The sequence below is a fragment of the Geotrypetes seraphini genome, chromosome 16 (genome assembly GCF_902459505.1).
Source record: "Geotrypetes seraphini chromosome 16, aGeoSer1.1, whole genome shotgun sequence".
NCBI lineage: Eukaryota > Metazoa > Chordata > Amphibia > Gymnophiona > Dermophiidae > Geotrypetes > Geotrypetes seraphini.
The window spans coordinates 31,529,100-31,549,782 of NC_047099.1; the positions used below are offsets into that span (position 1 = coordinate 31,529,100).

Below are 20,683 nucleotides of genomic sequence, written 5' to 3' on the forward strand. Positions count from 1 at the left end.
AGGCTGGAGATTTTTGACCAGTCCTAGTCTCGAACTTACACCCCCAAAGCAGTGTGGGGGTTTGTAGTGCCTGATTCTGCCCATTGAGATCAGTTCTGCAAGTCCCATAATGTACTTACGACAGAAGGTCTGGTTACGCCATCGGATGTCCACACCCTGGCTCTTGCAGGCCTCTACGTAGGACTGGACGTTGTCACAAAGGGTGGAGACCATGCCACTGTATTCACACATGTCAAACACGCAGTTGTCCACAAAGGCCGCAGGTGGGACAGCAGCATGGCAAGGCTGGTAGGCCTGTGACAGCATCACTTCACACTGCTTGAGCATATGGGCCTCCTCATCACGAGTGCACTTGGGGTTCAGGTCTTCACGTTGATCTGGTTGGCAGCTGTGAGGGGTGAAAGGGGGGAGACAAAGCAGAAGTGACCAAACATATCCATTCCTTTCCTAGGCAATCAAGAGTTTTCCATGTTTACACCAGAAATTCCAAGATACCTGGTACCCCATTGGGCCCCAAGACTCTATGGGCAGGCAGCCAACAGCTCCATTTTTAAGCAGATGGATTTAGCAGTTTATCATACATTTTTATGTATTTTTGTATTGTATTTGTGACTTTGGAGTGGAGCAGAGAATGACACGGTGACAAAATCCATCACCGTTCCCGTCCCCGCAGATAATCGCGGGAAACAATCCCATGTCATTTTTTAGTGTCTATCTCAACCTCAGTCCTTCTCAACCAGCATTCTTCAATGCAAGGCTTGAGAGCCAGTGGCTGAGCCCATTAATACTCTGATTCTTATGTGAGCCAAGTATAGGATAATGAAGCCATTGTGACATCACTGATGAGGTTGGCTCCTGAATGAGGTTGTGACCTGAATTGGCCACTGTTAGAAACTGGTCTTGATGGACCTTTGGTCTGTCCTAGTATGGCAATGCTTATGGTCTTATGTCCTAACCATCTAGTGTCATTCTTTAGTGTCTATCTCAACCTCAGTCCTTCTACACCAACATTCTTCAATGCAAGGCTTGAGGGTCAGTGGCTGTGTCCATTCATACTCTGAATCTTCCCTCTCTCCTTAAAGAATGACATGGAGATGGTTTCCCGCGGTTATCCGGTGATGAATTTTGTCACTATGTCATTCTCTAGAGTGTAGGAGTAGCCTAGTGGTTAGTGCAGTGAGGTGAGAGAACCTGGGGAACTGGATTCGATTCCCTCTGCAGTTACTTTTGACGGTGGGAATTAACCCTACTTTGCCCCAGGTACAAGACTTAGATTGTGAGCCCACCAGGGACAGAGAAAGTACCTGCATATAATATATGTCAACTGCTTTGGTTGTTATCACAGAAAGGCGGTATATCAAATCCATGACTCTTCACCTCAATATCATGATTAGTGTAATATTTTGGTCGCTGTAAATCACTTTGAGTCAAACTTCCGTTCATAACAGGTGAAAGAATATAGTCGTGATCTGCAGAAGGTGGAATAACTGACTCGCAAAGTTGCATGGCATAGTTGACTCATAGTCCCTTACCCTGGGTCACTGTCACCTTCTGCTTTCCAGCTGTTGCCAAACTCAGTGACATTCTGTGCCAAGTGGCCATTAGGCATCAGCAGCTCATCGGTGATGTTTCCATTGAAGTTGCCGCACATGCCACAGACCTAAAGCGCATAACGGTGAGAGTTCATCAGTGCTTTGCTCACTGCCTCCAAGGCTTCACTCTAACTGCTGGCAACAGTCTCACTTGTGTGGCCTGGTGCTGAGAGCGCAAAGGTGTGGCACCTGCTGTCTCAGATTCTACTCCTATAGCAGACACCAATCTCACTGTATGTAGCACTGATTGATGAATCAGAAAGGCTGTGTACTAATCCTAGCCTAAGACAGCTTCTTCTTGATCTTGTTTCTTCTCCCTCCATACCCACGGGGGTTAGGGGCAGAGCCGGCCGGCGAATATTTAAAAAACCGTGAATAATATTCGGGCCGGTTCTACCCCTAACCCCCGCTTTTCCCAGGCTATTTTAAGCCCCGTAAGCCTTAGCGGGTTTTCATGGCACGAGTGATCTTCCCACACTCCTGTCCTGTGCAGATCGCTCATAAGAAATGGCTGCCTTGAGTTCCCGTCGTAGTCTTGAGAGATCACTCCTGCCCCGAAAACCCGCTAGACCACCAGGTAAGGCTTAAAATAGCCCGAACAATTAAAATGTTTTTTTGTTGTTTAAAAATCGTGAATAACCAAATCTGTGGATGCTGAAACTGTGGATTCGGAAGGGAAAGTGTACATTGCTCAGTTTTGGCCTCCAGCCCTCTTACCTTATTGTAGTATGATCCTGGCAGTTGAATTTCCAGGTGGTGATTGCCATCAAACTTCACCACCAGTCCAAAGTTTGTCTCCACAACGGTGTAAATGCCACTAGTTGTGATGGAGACACCGGGAATCTGATCAAATACAGGTGGTCTTACTCGTTCATCGTTAATCTGAGACGGAGAACATACACAGAGAAAAAAAGAGAGAACAAGAGAGATTCACACATCCACACAGGGAGAGACAAACAGAGAAAGATATTAGTATTTATCAAATGCATTTTCCCAATAACTGGAGAAAAAAATCAGTAAGGGAAGAAACATATTCAATCTTTGGGGTGATGGAAAGCAAGATGAAAGAGAAAGTGGAAAAGAGAGATCAAGAAGGAAAAGAAAGATGAAGAAGAAGAAAAAAGAATATGGAACAAACAGAGAAAAAAGACACACACAAAGAAGGCACCAGAGGAAAAGCTGAATGATGGAGGTACATGAAAGGAATAAGACATATGCAGGGAAGAAGAGAAGTGAGAGGGAGTAATAGAAAGAAAGAAGAGTGAGAGCGTGAGAGAAAGAGAAAAGAGATGGAAGAAAGGAAAATGAAAGGAAGGGAAGGAAAAGGGCGGTGGCTTGTATACCAGCACTCTCTTGCTCTTCTGCAGGGTGATCCGGTCCTGGTTGATGAGCACATGAGCCAATCGTATGTAGGCATTTTCTGGAAGGCCACGTTCCTCGTTCTTGGCCACCACAGAGAAGTTGGCGACCATGCTGGTATTGCAGACCTTCACCAGGGTGTAAGTGCAAGTGCCCATGTATGTATGCATAGCATTGTCAAAAGTGAAATAATGTGGGTCACCTGCCACGTGGCATGTGGCGACACCTGTGAGCCAACAGAAAACCCAGTTATAGCTAAAGACCAGACAGGATGAGGCTGAGACATGACCATAAATTAACAGAGCTACCAAGTTACTTCATTCCAAAACAGAGATTTTTGGGCCATTCTTGGATATTTGATAATCCTATCAGATTGTGAGCCCATCAGCATGGGTCATTCCTGTACATCTACCTCAGTGAAGACAGAAGCATAGAATTCATTTAGTTTCTCCACTATGGCCTTGACCATCCTGAGTGCCTTTTTACCCCATAATCATGTAAAGGTCCAATTGACCCCCCCTCAATGGCTTCTTCAAGTTTCAAGTTTAATAATTTTTTTGATTAATCGCTTAATCATACTTCTAAGCGATGTACAGTTTAAAATTACATTTGATGGGTAACAATACAGTAAACAGCAATATTTAAAAAAACAATACGGGATTACAATCAAATTTTAACATACTCATAACATTGGGTAAGGGGGAATGAAATACAAATCTATAAAATAAAGAAGAAACATTAAGGGAAAAATACAGAAGGTAAACAAAATGACAATAAAATATAATAAGATAAAATTTAATAGGGTTATAGGATATTAAAATTAGTTTTCAAATCCTTGAAAAGAAATGTTTTTAAATTACTTTTAAATTTTCCGAGTTCCTGTTCTTCCCTTAAAAACATTGGAAGGGCATTCCAAGTCTGTGGTGCAGTAACCAAAAAAATAAATTGCCGTCTTGTATTAATAACTTTCAACGAAGGAATAGTCAATAGGTTCTGTTCATTAGATCTCAAAACTCTATTTGAGGAATATGGAATTAATAATTTAAATAGGAATGCAGGAGTCTTGCTTCAAATTACCTGAAAAAGTTTTTTCCATAATGGCAAGCTTCTTATCAAATTCTCTTTTTGTGAGCAATATCAATGCATGAATTAGTTACAATCACTTAGTACTGGTTAGGACAGTACAGATTAGGTATATCAATTAGAAAATCAGATTAGGTGCATCAACTGAACCTTAGTTCTTAATTTCTTTGAAGCTCACCGTTTTCCCCCTTCCTATTGTTTTTTCCCTTACTCGTCTTACTTACTATCATTAACTTGTATTTCTTTCCCTATTTTTTCCTTTTGTACCATATGTTTTGACAAGTCAGTCGTAATTATCTGGTTGGTTTCCCCTTGATAATTGTAATTCATTATTTTACTCCTTTGTACATCGCTTAGAATTTTGAATAAGCGAAAAATCAAATCCATAATAAACTTGAAACTTGAACACACAGGGGATCTGGCCAGGTACTTGTGGCCTGGGTTGGCCACTGTTGGAAACAGAATACTGGTCTTGATGAACCTTCGGTCTATCCTAGTATGGCAACTCTTATGTTCTTAAGTGAGCCAAGTATAGGACAGTTAAGCCATTGTGACATCACTGATGAGGTTGGCTTTTAGGCACTGGTGGAACGTGGCATTATGACATCACAATCTCAGCTCTGGAATGTTGCTACTCTTTGGGTTTCTGCCAGGTACTTGTGGCCTGGGTTGGCTTGATGATCTTTCCTAGGGTTACCATATGGCTCCAGAAAAAGGAGGACAGATTGAGGCATGCGGGTTTTACTTCCATTGCTTTCACTGGAAGTAAAGACCAGATGCCTCTATCTGTCCTCCTTATTTCCATTGCTTTCAGTGAAAGTAAAACCCGGATGTTTCAATCTATCCTCTTTTTTTATGGAGCCATATGGTAACCCTAACTCTTTCCCAGTATGGCAGATCTCATGTTTTTATGAGATTAGTAATTACAGTTATCACTTCTGTCCCACACTTGAGGACTAGGTTTGTGGGTAAAATGTAGCTGCAGATGTTGTGCCAAAACACACAATTTGAAAATTCTAACCCTTAACCTGATCTCCCTGAATTATTTACACTGAAAGTGAGAAGCAGATTTCCTCGTTTTCTTTCGGCAGGCCTTCCCATGTCTTTTTCCTCATTCCTCTTACCCACTGACACTAAGACAGATGGAGCTTCCTGTTTCTTCTTCCTTGCTCCCCTCACCCATTGATACTGGGATATCCAGGACTTCCTGTCTCGGCTTCCTTATCCTTCTCACTCATTGACGCTGGTCTGGGATAGTCTAGAGGTGTCAGAGGAAGACATGTATGTCGCACCCACCTGTGGACTGGCAACCTAGCAGCCCGTCCAGCGCCTTGCACTCCTCCACAGGGCTGCACTGCCAGGCTTCATACGTGATCGTGTTAGGGCTAGCGCAGGTGCCTTTCTCAGTGCAGTCTTCCTTTGTGTACCAGCTGTCCCCAATCTGATAGCAAAGAGGGAAAAGAGTGTGACAGTGCTAGCCCAAATAATGAAATCATTCATCTTTATGGTAATGATAAAATGTCTCCTCCCTCTTACTACCCAGTACATGAAGTTTACCAAGATGACTCCAGGTCATCGGGAACAGTCTAAGCCAGTGTTCTTCAACCACCGGGTCCACGGACCAGTGCCGGTCCACAGAAATTTCCTGCCCTTCCACAGGGCCAGCATGTGCATCAGGCCCAAAACAGTGTTCTTCAACCGCCGGTCCACGGTGCGATTGATGCGGCGTTATCTTTGAGCCAGCTCCCTCTTCCTAACTGATTCAGTGCACAAAGCCACGGGCAGCGGCTCCTATGGGCATCCTGCGCCTGAACCGGAAGCCTTCTCTCCGACGTTGCAACGTCAGAGGGAAGGCTTCCAGATGAGGCACAGGATGTGCAAGGTGCAATTAGTACTATTATGGGGGCAGGGTCTGGGGTGGAGATTGGGTAGAGATGGGCAGGGTCTGGCCCACGACTTAGCCCCATGTTCTTCAACCGCCGGTCCACAGAATAATTCTTTTATTTCTGCCGGTCCATAGGTGTAAAAAGGTTGAAAAACACTGGTCTAAGCCACACCTGGCTTTATCACTGTTGTATCTATGGACATTTTAGGGTCGGTGCCACTAAGAAAAGCAGGAGCTACAAGTTCAGAGAGGCAAAAAGTTCGGTTTCAAGTATAATGAGGGGGGTTACGACCCCCCAAACCCCCCACAACGCCAGCTCAATGTCTGTTAAGTAAAATAGGGGGTTCCCCACCAACACCCCCCGTCGGAACCCTTTAAAATAGTGCTTTTCTTCGGCGCGCCGTCAACCTTGCGCTCAGTTGTCTGCGCTCAGTTGTCGGCGCGCCGTTGTCTCGCGCGATTTTGTCTATGAACCAGATTTTACATACATAAAATCTGGTATCCCTAATAAGGGCTCACCAGGTGATAGTTCTTCTCCGCATCAGTACAGCCGCACTGACTGAAGGGCACACACTTATCCCCACTGAAAACAAAACCACTGTCACAGTAGCATCCCTCTAGGCAGGGCAGGTCACAGTTGTTTGGGGCTGCCAGGTCTGTGCAGCTGGCAGGGCAGGCAGAGCCACAGGATTCGTAATGGCTATCCGGTGGGCAATTTAATGCTGTGGAGAAGAAAGAAAGGGAAGATTGTGAGCATGGAAGCCAACAGACAGGTTGCTAACAAACAAGAATATTTTTGCATGCAGATATCAACCTGGATTCACACTGTTTTAAAATCTTCTATTACCCTATTGCCTAACATTGCTTTCTGAGAGATGTTTCTCATGTAAGTGAGAAGGTCGTGTTGCTTCATTGGTGTTTGGTATTTGTACTATGTGATGTCATTTTAATTATGAGTGTTTTGTTGTAACTCGCTCAGACTTGTAGGATGTTAGTGAGGAAGACATTTGCCAGAGGTTGTGGTAAGAGCAGATAACGTAACTGGTTTTAAGAAAGGTTTGGACAAGTTCCTGGAGGAAAAGTCCATAGTCTGTTATTGAGAAAGACATGGGGGAAGCCACTGCTTGCCCTGGATCGGTAGCATGGAATGTTGTTGCTCTTTTGGGTTCCGGAACTTTGCTACTCTTTGGGGTTCTAGAATGCTGCTACTCCTTGGGTTTTGGCCAGGTACTTGTGACCTGGATTGGCCACACTGAGAACGGGCTACTGGGATTGATGGACCATTGGTCTGACCCCAGTAAGGCTATTCTTATGTTCTTATGTTAAATAAAATAAATATTGCAACATATTACATACCAAATGACAGCAGATAAAGACCTGAACAGTCCCTCCAGTCTGCCCTGTAATCACATGCATTACAATTTTATGATTAAATTAAAATGTCTTTTTATTTTGTTATTTCTGGGCCATAGACCTTAGAAGTCCACCTGGTACTGTCCTTAGGTTCCAACTACGGGGAGTTACCGTTGAAGCTCACTCCGGCCTGTCCAAACCATCTCCTTTGCAGGATCCAGACCGTGACAGTCTGCCCGTTCATATTCTCATTCCAGGATAAACGGGCACATCCTGGATCATGGCGTTAGAATGAAGTGAAAACAAAAAGAACAACTGGGGAACTGACGATATTGATGAAATCCTTTATTAAAGTTTTGTGTTCAAAAAGTCTTAATGTAAACGCTGCAGTATTCCTTCCCCCCCTTTTTTTTTTTCCTACGATAGCATTAGCGTATAAGCCAACAAATATATTTCTCCTGAAGAAGCTCTATACAGAGTGAAATGGAGACGCTCCGTCGAGCACTTGAGCACTTTAAAGCTTTCTCCTAATCCAATTAGAAGATTATACCATCGGCCGCCCATTATTGAGGTCAAGAAAACAAAGCTAAGTACAAAAGTTAAATCAAAAGTGTGAATTTTTTAATACTGTTTGCTAACGTTATTACATTGGAAATTTGGTATTTATAAGTAGAGTAATATACAAAAACAACATAAATTAATATGATAGGAGAATTTAAAGGGACCAATGATAGCTTGCATTAAGGCTATATTGAAAAGACTAGTTCTAACGTCATATATAGCTGCAGGCACTTGAGGTATCCCTTCTCCAACATCAAAGGACATACCAGAGTAATTGTTGAATGAAAAACTTATAATAATTAGAAGGAGGAATACACTCAAGCATAGTCCTTCTACTTTTTGATAGCGTAATTAATCAAAAACCAAAAATATAAAGTAAATGAATTGTGGTATAGGCCTGACACGGGCCTTGTTTCGGTCAAAAGAGACCTTCTTCCGAGGTCCGGTGCTGCAATAAACCACAAATAAAGAAATTGCAATTTTGCAAAACGTAATACTGTGTGCTGATAAAAACGCAGCTAATCGAGCGACTCCGCCAAAGTAGGTTTATAGCAGCACTGGTCCCCGGAAGAAGGTCTCTTATGACCGAAACACAGCCCGTGTCGGGTCTATACCACAATTCATTTACTGTGTATTTTTGGTTTTTGACTGCGCCATTTACATTAAGACTGTCTGAATACAAACCTTTAATAAAGGATTTCATCAAGACCATCAGTTCCCCAGTTGTTCTTTTTGGTTTTGCTCTCCTGGTTTTTTTTTGTTGTGTGTGGGTGGACTATTTGTTCTCGGTATCAGAATGAAGTGCACATCCTGGATCACGCTAGCATAATTCATGCCATATATTGTGTTATGATATTGTTAAACACGTAGGGAGCACTTAGCATTTGATTAAACATAGGCCACACAATATTCAGCGCACTTTAACCAGCAAGGAACAGCTCCTGGTCAGTCAAATAGCACTTACTCCCTCTTTTACTAACACGTAGCGCGGGTTTTAGTGCCGGCAGTGGCGGTAACTGCTCCGGCACTCGTACAATTCCTATGAGTGTCGGAGCAGTTACCGCCACTGCCAGCAGAGGGGGTAGTTAGCTAAGCATAAATATTCAGCGCAAGATGGCCACTGAATATTAGGGTTTAGCAACTGTCTACGTGATGAGACATAGTCTTTATCTGTCTTCATTTTTCTATGTTTCTATGACATTGAGAATAGTGGTGGTATTGGCCACACTGAGCAGTTTTAAGCTCCAGATAATAGGCCCAGCAGACCTAAAGACAGAGAAACATGAGGTGACTTACGGCAGAAAGTTGAATTACGCCAGGTGACATTAATGCCTGCTTGGGCACAGAGGTCAGCATAAGACTGCAGGGCAAAGCATAGGGAAGCCGCCTCTCCGTCAGTGCCACACAAGTCATATTCACAGCTTTTGTAATAGTTGTCAGGAGGTAGCTTACTGTGGCAGGCCTTGAATGGACCTAATGGATGGGGAAAGAGAAGCGACAGATGTAGAGCGATAATACAATGATTATTTCAATAAGAAGGACCCTTCCAGCCCTCTCCCAAACACAGGAGTCTGCCAGCACAGAACACACACCTCACATGACCAGAATGTGTAGGAGTATTGGAGATCTCAAATCATTCATTGGCGCTAATGAGAGAGGATGGCTCAATTGCTTTTCCCCATCCCATCACAGATGTTTGGGCTGCAGGGCAGGAGGTGAGGCAGCTCAAAAGGTTCGGGAAAGGTTCACAGGAAAAAGGAAAGAACTTTCCAAGTTCTTAGAGTGCAATCACTCTAAAATTGTCCGTACCGGGGCTCCGTCAGTGCCGTCACCCATCAGTCAAGAATATGCTGCCTGCTTGTCCTGGGATAAAAATATATTTCTTTGGGGAGTGCACTCATACATTGTTGTAATTTCTAGGTCCTTATACATCTACCACAATACACTTCCCCCTCCGTATTCGCAAATTCCGTATCTACGGATTCGGTTATTCGCGGTTTTTGACCAAAAAATAAATTTTAATTTCTCAGGTTTTTTTTTTAGCCCTGTAATTCCCCCCCCCCCCTTAAGTCTTACCTGGTGGTCTAGCGGGTTTTTAGGCAGGAGCAATCTTCCCACGCTCCTGCTCCGTGCAGATCGCTCACAGGAAATGGCTCGAAAGACTACGGGAGCGTGGGAAGATCGCTCCTGCCTGAAAATCTGCTAGACCTTAAGGCTTAAGGGGGGGCTTACAGAGCTAAAAATAGCCATGGGAAGCCGGGGATAATGGCAGAACCAGCCCGAATATTATTCGCGGTTTTTCCATATTCACAGGCCGGCTCTGCCCCTAACTCCCGCGAATATGGAGGGGGAAGTGTACACTATGCTTGAGCCATCCACACATCCTTGTATGTACATGTGAAGGCCCATTTCAGAAAGAATGTAGAAACTGGAAATGATACGCCCAGACATGTCCAACTTCATTAGTATGTTAGAAAAGGATCTGCCAATGCAGAATTTTTCTAAAATACATTTAAGAATGCACATACATGGTTGTAGCTATGTACAGAGGGAGCATCCATTCTACATCTGTCAATATAGAAAGCATCAACTTATACATGTAAAAACTTACACAAGCTGCCCAAATTCCTACGGCGGGCTCAGTCTCTGGCAGTGTTCAAGGCCCAGTTAAAAGCCCACCTCTTCGAGAGAGCTTTCGACTCCTAACTCCTCTCACCTTGGATTCAGCATCCCCAACCCTATATGTCATGTCTGTTGTCCAAGTTAGATTGTAAGCTCTTCTGAGTAGGGACCATCTATAAATATCAAAATGTACAGCACTGCGTACACCTTTCAGCACTATATTAGTGATAAGTAGTAGTAGTAGTATTTGTGACCTGAATCGACTACTAAGAAACAGGATACTGTACTAGATGGTATGGTCCCACCTCGAATACTGTGGGCAGTTCTGGTCGCTGTATCTCAAGAATGAAATAGTGGAATTAGAAAAGGTAAAGGGAAGAGTGACGAAAATGATAAAAAGGGATGGGATGACTTCTCTAAGAGGATAGGCTAAAGCGGATAGGTCTCCAGCTTGGACAGGAGACAACTCAGGGGGGGATATGATAGAGGTCTATAAAATACCGAGTAGAATGGAAAGGGTAGGTGTAAATTGTTCATTCACTCTTTCCAAAAATACTAGGACTAGGGGGCATGCGATGAAGCTACTAAGTAGTAGATTTAAAACAAAAGCGGAGAACACAGTTCTTCACGCAACGTGTAATTAAACTCTGGAATTTGTTGCTGGAGAATGTGGTGAAATCAGTTAGCATAGCTGCGTGTCAAAGCAGCTCCTGATTGGATAAGGCCCGACTTAGTGCAGGAAGAGGCGGTCGGAGCGTACCGCGAGTGATTTTCTGCACTCGGGGCGCTCCAGCTGCTCTGTCCCGCCTCTTCCCGCTGCCCTCTCCTTGGCAGTTTGCGGTTGGAAAATACCGCAAAGGACCGGGACCGCGAACCGCCGACCGCGAGCGACCGGGGGAACACTGTATCTCTGTATATTTGTGTGCTATATTATCTGACCTCTCACCTTCTGTGTCATTAATAAGGCCACAGCTGGTGGGCTTTGAGACCTCACTGGAGATATCCGGGTCACAGGGTTCGGGGGCGCCCCCACTATTTGTGCATCTGTAGAGAGAAAGAGAGTCACAGGAAATGAATCGGGACGGCAGCACAACTGGCCGCAGACAAGCATCCAGACACACAGAGAAGTGCCATCCCGTACCCAGGCGCTTTTATTTCCTGTTGCCATGGGAACAGAAGGGTCAGGGGCTGTAGCACACATTCACAGTACCTTCTTTCTGCTCTTGGGATCGAATACTAGTTAACACTGGCTGTTGGCAATGAGAGCAGGGAGCCACCCAGTGGGCTGTGAGTGTCGTGCAAACAGGTGAGGAGAGGATGAATGCTGGGGAGAATGAAGAAGAGGTGAACGCTGAGGCAAGGGAGACAAAAGGAAGTCATGGCCAGCCTGACCACCAGGCATCCACCCAGGGCAACACAATTTGGAGGGCACCCAGTGATGAAGCAGTCTTTCGCCTCTAAACAAACATCAGTATGGCTGGCACAGGATCTTGAGCATCTACCCAAGAGACTAGTGGCAAGGACTGCTCCTTCGTCTATGCCCTTCAGATTTTGCTGCCCTAGATGGATGCCAAGGGGAGATTATGGCGCAGAGGTTAAAGCTACAGCCTCATCACCCTGCACTGCTCCCTGTGACCCTGGGCAAGTCACTTAATCCCCCCATTGCCCCTGGTACATTAGAGAGATTGTGAGCCCCGCCGGGACTGACAGGGAAAAATGCTCAAGTACCTGAATAAATTCATGGAAACTGTTCTGCGCTCCCCTGGGAGAACGGTATAGAAAAATAAATAAATAGTGGTCAGGCTGGGTCACTCTCACCTCCTCCAAAACAGAAAGTGTCAAGCAAGCAGAATGAGGCAGGTAGGGTTACCAGACGACTGGATTTCCCCAGACAGCTTTTCAAAACTCCTAAACTTATTTGCTCCACTTCATCACTGACGCTGAAACCGTGGATTGAAGACAAAGTTTTATTTTATTTTTCTTTCCAGCTTATGATTTATCTTTAATCTTATCTATTGTTTTGCCTTTTGTCTTTGTTTTGTTCTATTTCTATCATTTAAATTTCTCCAGAATTCTACTGTTCAAGGGCTCCCCCTTCTGCTTCTATTCCTTTCTCTCCTCTCTTCTACCTTCCAAAGTATTTAGATCAATGCTGTCTTGTTAAAATGTTTATTTTATTTTTATTTTTCCTCTAACTCTACTTTTCACTTCTCTATTACCCTCCAGGTACTTTAGTTAGATTGTGAGCCTTCGGGACAGTAAGGGAATTTTCCAAGTACCTTTCTTATTTCTAATCTTAATGTATATTTTCTGTAAACCGCTTAGAACCTAACGGATGTAGCGGTATATAAGAAATAAATTACATTACATTACATTACATTGTCCGGGTTTTGAAAAGCCTCCTCAAATCGTGTCGGGCAGGGAGGAAATCCACGCAGGCAAGAGCAGGCAGTGGGGGGGGGGGGGGGGGGGGGCGGGGGCAGGGCTGGAGCGGGTCTAGAGGGGTCTGGATTTTCCAATTGGAAAATCTGGCAACCCTAGGGGCAGGCCTTCAGCAGGCACAGATCTTCAAGGCCCTATGCCAGCCCCTCTGCCACGTCACTGATGCGGCAGAGGGGAGGCCCCCCGGTGGGGAAAGCCGCAAAGCAGCCCGTTCAGAGCATTGCCGCTGGTTTTGAGGCTTTGGAGGTATGTAAGGCGGTCGGTGGTGTTCCGGTGCACAAAAGGATAGGTATAACATGGTATGTGTCAAGGGTAGCTACCGCGTTTGCCCAAAAGCACAGGGAAACACGGTAGATGCACATGGAGAGAGATAGGCAAGTTCAGAAAAATACATCAGCATTGGCCAAATGCACACACACAGCCCATTCCTCACACTTACTCTGTATTATTGTCAGGGACCTGCCAGCTTTCTCCCAAGTCCTTAACACTGCTGGCAGTGCTCCCATCTGGCTTGAGGTTGTCATCCCTGCTGTCTCCATTGTAATTTCCTGGAAGAATGAGCAGGGGAGGGAGTTAAATAAAGGATCAGACTTGGAAACTTACGTAAGCTAAAGCATTACTGCCTTCTTTCCCTCCCATAATTAATTGTTTGTTCCTGCAGTGCAACAATGAATTGCTACACTCAGATCAAAGGTTTTAGGTACCACCGCGGGGCTTTTTTTCCTCACTTTCTCCAATCAGGCCAGCATCAGGAGTCTTCCCACCATCGTAGGTACTCACCTCCAAGACCACAGAGCAGCCCAGCATAAGAGGAGGGTACCGAGACATCAGCATGGTGGTTCCCATCGTAGCGTACCCAGACTCCGAAGTCCGTCTGCAGAAGGATGTACTTGCCACTCAGCCGGAGGATCACTTTTTCATTCAGCGACACGGGAAGGTTGACTCTACGGTCATTCAGCTGCAGAGAGAGGGAGGATCACAGAGACCAGAGGCTAGAGAAGCATTCCACGGGTTATAAGGGTCACGGGGAGGAGCCACAAAAGTTTAAAAGAGGTACTGGAGGACTCAGAAGAGCTATCACAGAGGTCATAGAGGTAAAGAAAGGCATCACAAGGGTGAGAGAGTGTTGTTGTTTTTTTTAAAATCATTTTTATTAAGGCGTCAACAAGGGAAACAAACGAAGTACATGGGTAAAATGAAATAGCATCCATCGAGAATAATACAATATGCACTAACAAAAACACTGAGCACTGCAATAAGGCACAGGGTTAACGCATTATAGAGTGGGATTATAAAACGTTGCTTCTTGGCGACCAGACCCTGTTGGAAGAGCAAGGCCTCACTGTTCCTCAGAGGCGATTTATTGATCTGACTTTGTTGACGGTTAAACGTCTGATCCTACAATATTGGACTCAAGCAGGGCCTATCCCTTTGGATTGTTGGATTCATCAGATGACCGAGCTGGCCCGCTTTGAGCTTGGCTATCATAAACGTTCCTCTAACCCTGAGGTGCTGGCATATTTGGCCATGTGGAAGGTGTTCTTCCAGTTACCTCTGGTCTCCAGTATTGGGGGCAAGGGGGGGAGTGATTGAATGGGGGGGGTGCTTGGAGTATGTTAGTGGGTGCGGCTGGTGCAATTGGTATGGTGTGCGTGCAGTCCTTTGAGCAGGTGATTTTTGGGGTGGGTCTGTTATATTAAAAAAAAAAAATTTTTTTGAGAGAGTGTTAATAGGGACCAGTGGCGTAGTAAGGGTGAGCGGTGCCCCTGCCCCCTGCTTTTGGCGCACCCCTTTCCCTTTCCCCATACCTTTTTAGTGGCATGCCTACGTCGGTGTCGGCTCACCCTTTGATGTTACTTCCTAGGCGCGGGTCCCAGAAGTGACATCAGAGAGAGTGTTGATGCCGACAAAAAGTAAAGGGGAAGGCAAGGGGTGAGGCGTGTGCATCAAGGAAAGGAGCGGGAGGGGGGGACCGCCCCCCCCTTTACTACACCACTGACAGGGTCAAGTGATCATAAAGAGGGGTGACAGAAATTAAAAGGATTAATGATATTGAAGTGAAGCAACTAAGGATAGAGAGGAGAACCTCAGGTTAGAAACAAGTGTGAACATAGGTACTATCTCACTAGGCAGAAGGGAGCGCAGCTGTGTTTTTGTTAAAGTTTGCTGGATACTTATCTGCACTCTTTTCTGGAACGTCCGACTTTCCACCTATGGCGGGCAGCCCTACCCTTGTTAAATATAGTAGTGGGAAGGAAGTTGGACTGGGAGTACGGAGCCTTACTATTGGGGGGGCCTGGAGACGCTGATTGTGCAAGGGTATGTCTCTATTTTACTCTTTAAGAAACTTATTTTGTCCTACTGGATCTCGGATGAGGCCCCACCGCTAACGCAGTGGCTAGCTCGGACGCCTGAAATACATGGCTTTGAGATCCACACGTGCAGAGCCTCCCTGCGCATTGACAAAAAAGACTTATGTAGCTTTATGGTCACACTTTCTTCAGCTCCACGATGAGGTATGGGACAGCCAGCAGGCTGATTTTTGTAACCTGGCGGATGGGGTCATGGCTTTGGGGGGGGGGGGGGGCAACAGGGATTGGTGGGTTTCTAAGAGGGTGCTTGATAATGTGTGTGTGTGGTGGGGGACTGTATTTTGTTTGTTGTGCCTGGTGGCTATGCCCATGAAAGCTTGTGGTGGGTATTTGGGGGCTGTCATACAACACAAAAATTAGAATATATGTGGTTCTGAAATTCACGGAATAGTTAATATACAAAACCACTAAGTGACTATAGAGCTGAGACTGGAAAAACTTTGCTACTAGGGGTACAAGCCCCAGAATTTGGTAGTTTAAATAAGTAAAATAATTTTTAGTGAGAGTGAGGGCGGGTTATAGCCAATGAAGTGAGCAGGAGCAAGTGGAGCGTCTCCACAAGATAATCCTATTTGGGTTTAAAAAAAAAGCTCCAAATTCTGAGGCTTGTACCCCTAGTAGGAAAGTTTTTCCAGTCTCAGTTCTATAGTCACTTAGTGGTTTTGTATATTAACTATTCAGTGTATTTGGGGGCTAGCACGTATGACAGGGTTCCAAGGTGTGGTAGGGTACGAGGTATCACGGGCTGTCTCTCGATATTTTCTCTTAGGTTGAATACTTTGGGGTCCCTCCTCTGGTATTTCTTAGTTCTTTTATCATATATCAAGTTTCAATAGAGATTTGATTAATCGCTTAATCATAATTCTAAGCGATGTACATAATAATAAAATTACAAAATGTGGGGAACAATACAATGAATAACAAAAACCAGGTCTAACAAGACTATTGACAAACTTAACAAAACTAAGAACATAAGGGAAGAGAGGGATAAGAACTACAAATTATTTAAAAGTTAAAGAGACATATAAGGGAGATACAGAAGGAAAGGGAAGTTAAAAATTACTTCAATAAAATTAGAGAGAAAAAGTAAAATTGGTTGGAAGACTAAATGGCTAATTTTCAAAAGCGTCTTTAAAAAGAAAGCTCTTTAGTTTACTTTTGAATTTTTCTAAGTTGTGTTCTTCCCTCTGGGAGTGGGGAGGGGATTCGGGACCAATTCCGGATAGGGGAGAGCTCGCATTGTTTCTGCCAGTTGACTTTGGCAATCAGTTTCCTGTCTTGTTTTTGCTAAATATAATGCTTCTCATTGTTATTCCTATTTGTATTGCTATCATATGTTGTACGAGTACCGATGCACACTGTTAATAAAAACAATAAAAATTAAAAAAAAAAAGAAGAAACAAGTGTGAGAGGGCTTATACGGAAGGGGCGCTCAGGGATCGTGCTCCTGTACTCACAATGACTTTGCGGTTCTTCAGCATCGTGACTCTGTGCCCGTACACGTGAACGTGGACAGCTTTGACGTACGACACCAGCCGGTTGCCGCCACGGTGCTCATTGGTGGTCTCCACGCTGAAGGTAGGCAAGACCGAGGAAGAGTTGCACACTTTGCAGAGGGTGTAGGTGCAGGTGCCCATGAAGTGGTGAATGGCACGATCAAAGGTGATATAGTGCGGATCGCCCGAGACAGAACAGGTGGATCTGTCTGGAAGAAGCAAAAACAAGACTGTGTGACCTCTTTCCTTCCCTGTGCTTTTGTCCTAATCCTCCTCATTGGCTTCCACCTAACCCATGATAAACCACTTTATCTCCTCAGTGTTTCTATTGTTTTTGATCTGGTAGTCTTCTTCTGGATAAAGGCTTTGAAATTTCTCATTAAAATACTTCTTTTCAGGTACACTCTTTGAAAATGTTAAAGTTGTTATGCATTCAGAATTGGTTGTGAGTTTGCTCAAAATTTTACACCTTTTAAATATCAATGCATAATTACTCGATTTCGTTGCTGGAGAATGTGGTGAAAGCAGTTAGCTTAGCAGGGTTTAAAAAAAAGGTATGGCTAATTTCCTAGAACAAAGGTCCATTATTAAGATGGACTTGGAGAAATCCACTGCTTATTCCTAGGATAAGCATCATATATTATATTTTACTGTTTAGGATCTTGCCAGGTACCTATGACCTGGGTGAGCTACTGCTGGGAAACAGGACACTGGGCTTGATGGATCTTGGGTCTATCCCAGTATGGCAACTCTTATATCCTTATGACCGCGAAAGGTGAGGGGAAGGAAGGGAGATGGACCAACAAGGGGAAGAGATGCCTGGACTGCAGGTTCCCCTGGAGCTATTTTAAGTTAGCCCAGGGGATGACAGAGAGAAGGGGAAGCGCGGACCAGATGTGGGAGGAAGGACTAGAAAAATAAATGATGAAACGTGTGTATGTGTGTGTGTGAGGAGAGATAGACAGAGAGATGGAGGAAGGGGTTTTATAGGGGCTTAGGTAGCCCTCCAATTTGAGGGGGGGGGCAACACATTCCTCCTCTCTCTTCCACTTTCCTCCACTGTTCCTCTGCTGCAGTCTACCTGAGAAGGAAGCCCACGACAGAGGAACACCGAGGAGGCTGCAGGCAGCATTACAGAATTGTTGCCTGCATTTTTACAGGCGAAGAAGGCTTCAGAACTGGGTGGGGAAGAGGTTAGGACTTCCCAGCCCGCAGAGGCCTTCCTGGAGCTGAGGGGCCCAGAGCAACTGTCCTGTTTGCTCCCCTAACGCTGACCCTGACTGTATTGCTAACTTTTGTTTGATGTGTATTTCAAATTGCAAAAGAAGGGTCAACCACTGCCACAACCACCGTAGAAGGAGATCAGTGTCACCGTGTGCTTACTTGAGGCATGGCAGCCGAATTCGCCATCCGACACCCCACATATCTCCTGTGTCCGGCAATGGGTTTCAGTGCAGTTGATGATGTTAGCACCCAGGCAGGTGCATTTTTCCACGCAGTCCTCCTTGTACCACTGCTCTCCTGTCTGCAAGGGATAGAAGAAGGCATTATTCACGGGGGAGCAGAAACCAGAGGAAAAGCTTAGCCATCTCGCTCCCCTCCAGTCCGTCCAGAATTTGGCTGCATGACTTATATTCCAGGAGAGCCGCAAAAAGTCATTTCATTGGCTTCCCATCCATTTCAGACTACAATTCAGACTCCACTTACTGACCTGCAAATGCACTCACTCAGCTGCCCCTCACTATCTCCCTTTATTTATCTCCCCCCTCCTGCTCATCTGGTAAGTCCCTCCTATCTGTGCCCTTTTCTTCAACAGCCAACTCCAGACTCTGTCCCTTCTGCCTTGCTGCCCGAATCCCTACGGTGGGCTCCATCTCTGGCAGTGTTCAAGGCCCAGTTAAAAGGGTTCTGCATCCCCATCCCTCTATGTCACGTCAGTCTGTCCAAGTTAGATTGCAAGCTTGTGGTGATTGGCGTCTTTTTAAAATCTGTAACCATCGTAGGCTGAATTTCAAGCCCAAAATAGAAAGCCAGGGCAGTAATCGGAGAAATAGGAATTGGATTTACCCGAGTATGTCCTCTTTTTAGAGAGGACTGTCCAGGTATCTGGATGGGTTTTCAAAACCTGGCAGTTTGTCCAGGTTCTGAAAAGCACTGAGCTTGGGGCTGCATCTGGAGTGCCTCTGTGCATGAGCTAATGCGACACAATGACGTTGCATACACGTGCATGTCACGCCATCACGTCGTATCCACGCACGCGCAGAGACTCTCCAGACGCGGTCCCGAAGAGATGAGGTTTGTGTGGGACTGGGATTGAGGTCAGAATGGGGCAGGGTGGGACCAGAACAGGGTGAGGACCATGCCCTCTTTTTTAAGAAAAAATCTGGTAACCCTAGTATGAGGGGAGAGGGAAGCAGGCAGAGGAAAAGAAGGGATAATAAAGAGGAAAAGAACTGCAGAGGGGAAAGAAAAGGTCAGACGGCTTCTGATAATCCATCAGGATCTAAGTTCCCCCTGTAGAACATAAGACATCATCTCAGTACTTACCGCGTGGTATTCGCCGGAGGATTCAATGCAGCCGCATTCTTTAGCAGGGACACAATCCTTGCCACTCAGGATGAAGCCTGGGTTGCACTCACAGCCTTCCACACAGCGGTTGGGGCAGTCAATGGGTGAGAAGGGGCCGTTGCAGGTGGGGGGACAGGAGCTGGCACACAGGGTATAGTTGCTGTTTGAAGGGCAGTCCAAGGCTTCGGGAGAGAATAGATAGGGGGAAAATGAGAGGCGCTATAAAGAATCTGCATCCTTCTACTAATGACGGCGCTCCAGCTGCTCTCCTGCTGCCCTCTCCCGCTGCCCTCTTCAGTCTCCCCCATGAAAAAACATATTCGCGTTTTTTCAAGATTCGCGGGGGTTCCTGGAACGGAATCCCTGCGAATATCGGGGGAGTACTGTATTGTATTGTAATGCTATATAAAATAGAAATAACAGTGAAGCATTCTGAGTTTCTCTACAGACCCTTGAGACTTCAAGGCATGTGTGTGTATAGGAAGGAAGTGATTTCTCGAAAGTGACCGATCAGCTACTTACGGCAGAACTCTGGAGACCTCCAGCCATGCACAATGGCTCCCTCTGCCAGGCAGGCATCGGTGTAGGCCTGCAGGTGGTCGCACAGGATATGCAGGAGCCCCTCGTAGCGGCACATGTCATAGGCGCAACGGACAAAGAATGGTTCAGGGTCCACAACCTTGATACACTCCCTGCCAAGGAACAGCATTAATCTCTCATTAGGTTTTCCCAACTATGGCTCTTGCCATTCACCAGCACAAGGAATTCTCTGGCATTCATATCCTATGCACAGTTTCACGACTTTTTGACGCCACTGTGTACAAAATACCGTTTTTCCTCAAAAATAAGACCAGGTCTTATATTAATTTTTGCTCCAAAAGATGCATTAGGGCTTATTTTCAGGGGAAGTCTTATTTTTTCATGTTGGGGTGGAGTCAGGAGGATGTTGAGGTGGAGTCGGGAAGTGTTTGGTGGGTTTTGGGGGATGATGGGGCCAGCAGCAGGAGGGAGTGGGCATCCCTCCTGCCTTGGACTGTGTCGGGAGGGTTCCCTGTTACGACAGGAGGAATTGGGCACTCCTCCTCCCGTGGACATTCAGGGGAGGGGCTTCAGGGGTTGATCTTAATTGGGGCTTATTTTTGGGGTAGGGCTTATATTACGAGCATCTTGAAACATCATGCTAGGGCTTATTTTCCAGTTAGGTCTTATTTTGGGGGAAAAACGGTAGATGTCGTTATATTCTGTGGAAGCAGTAGGAAGAGGGTTGGGGAAGCTACGGAATTAAAACAATACCCTCTTCATTCTCTTACATTTGGAAGGAGAGCAGAGCCATTGCTAAGGTATTGGTGA

The 20,683-nt window shown here is 45.4% G+C and overlaps 1 protein-coding gene across 1 annotated transcript in view; it reads right to left on the bottom strand.

Annotated features, from left to right (window-relative positions):
- Positions 1-20,683, bottom strand: part of LOC117349796 (zonadhesin-like) — a 149,003-nt gene that overhangs the window by 27,252 nt on the left and 101,068 nt on the right. Inside the window, exons 38-51 of the mRNA XM_033923391.1 lie at positions 19,856-20,025; positions 19,313-19,515; positions 18,149-18,290; positions 16,727-16,974; positions 13,678-13,855; positions 13,337-13,445; positions 11,402-11,499; positions 9,130-9,306; positions 6,439-6,641; positions 5,331-5,475; positions 2,936-3,177; positions 2,310-2,474; positions 1,533-1,660; positions 120-388 (exon numbers count right to left, since the gene is read on the bottom strand). Coding sequence (XP_033779282.1) covers positions 120-388; positions 1,533-1,660; positions 2,310-2,474; positions 2,936-3,177; positions 5,331-5,475; positions 6,439-6,641; positions 9,130-9,306; positions 11,402-11,499; positions 13,337-13,445; positions 13,678-13,855; positions 16,727-16,974; positions 18,149-18,290; positions 19,313-19,515; positions 19,856-20,025 — 2,477 coding nt within the window. The remainder of the gene's footprint in view (positions 1-119; positions 389-1,532; positions 1,661-2,309; positions 2,475-2,935; positions 3,178-5,330; positions 5,476-6,438; positions 6,642-9,129; positions 9,307-11,401; positions 11,500-13,336; positions 13,446-13,677; positions 13,856-16,726; positions 16,975-18,148; positions 18,291-19,312; positions 19,516-19,855; positions 20,026-20,683) is intronic.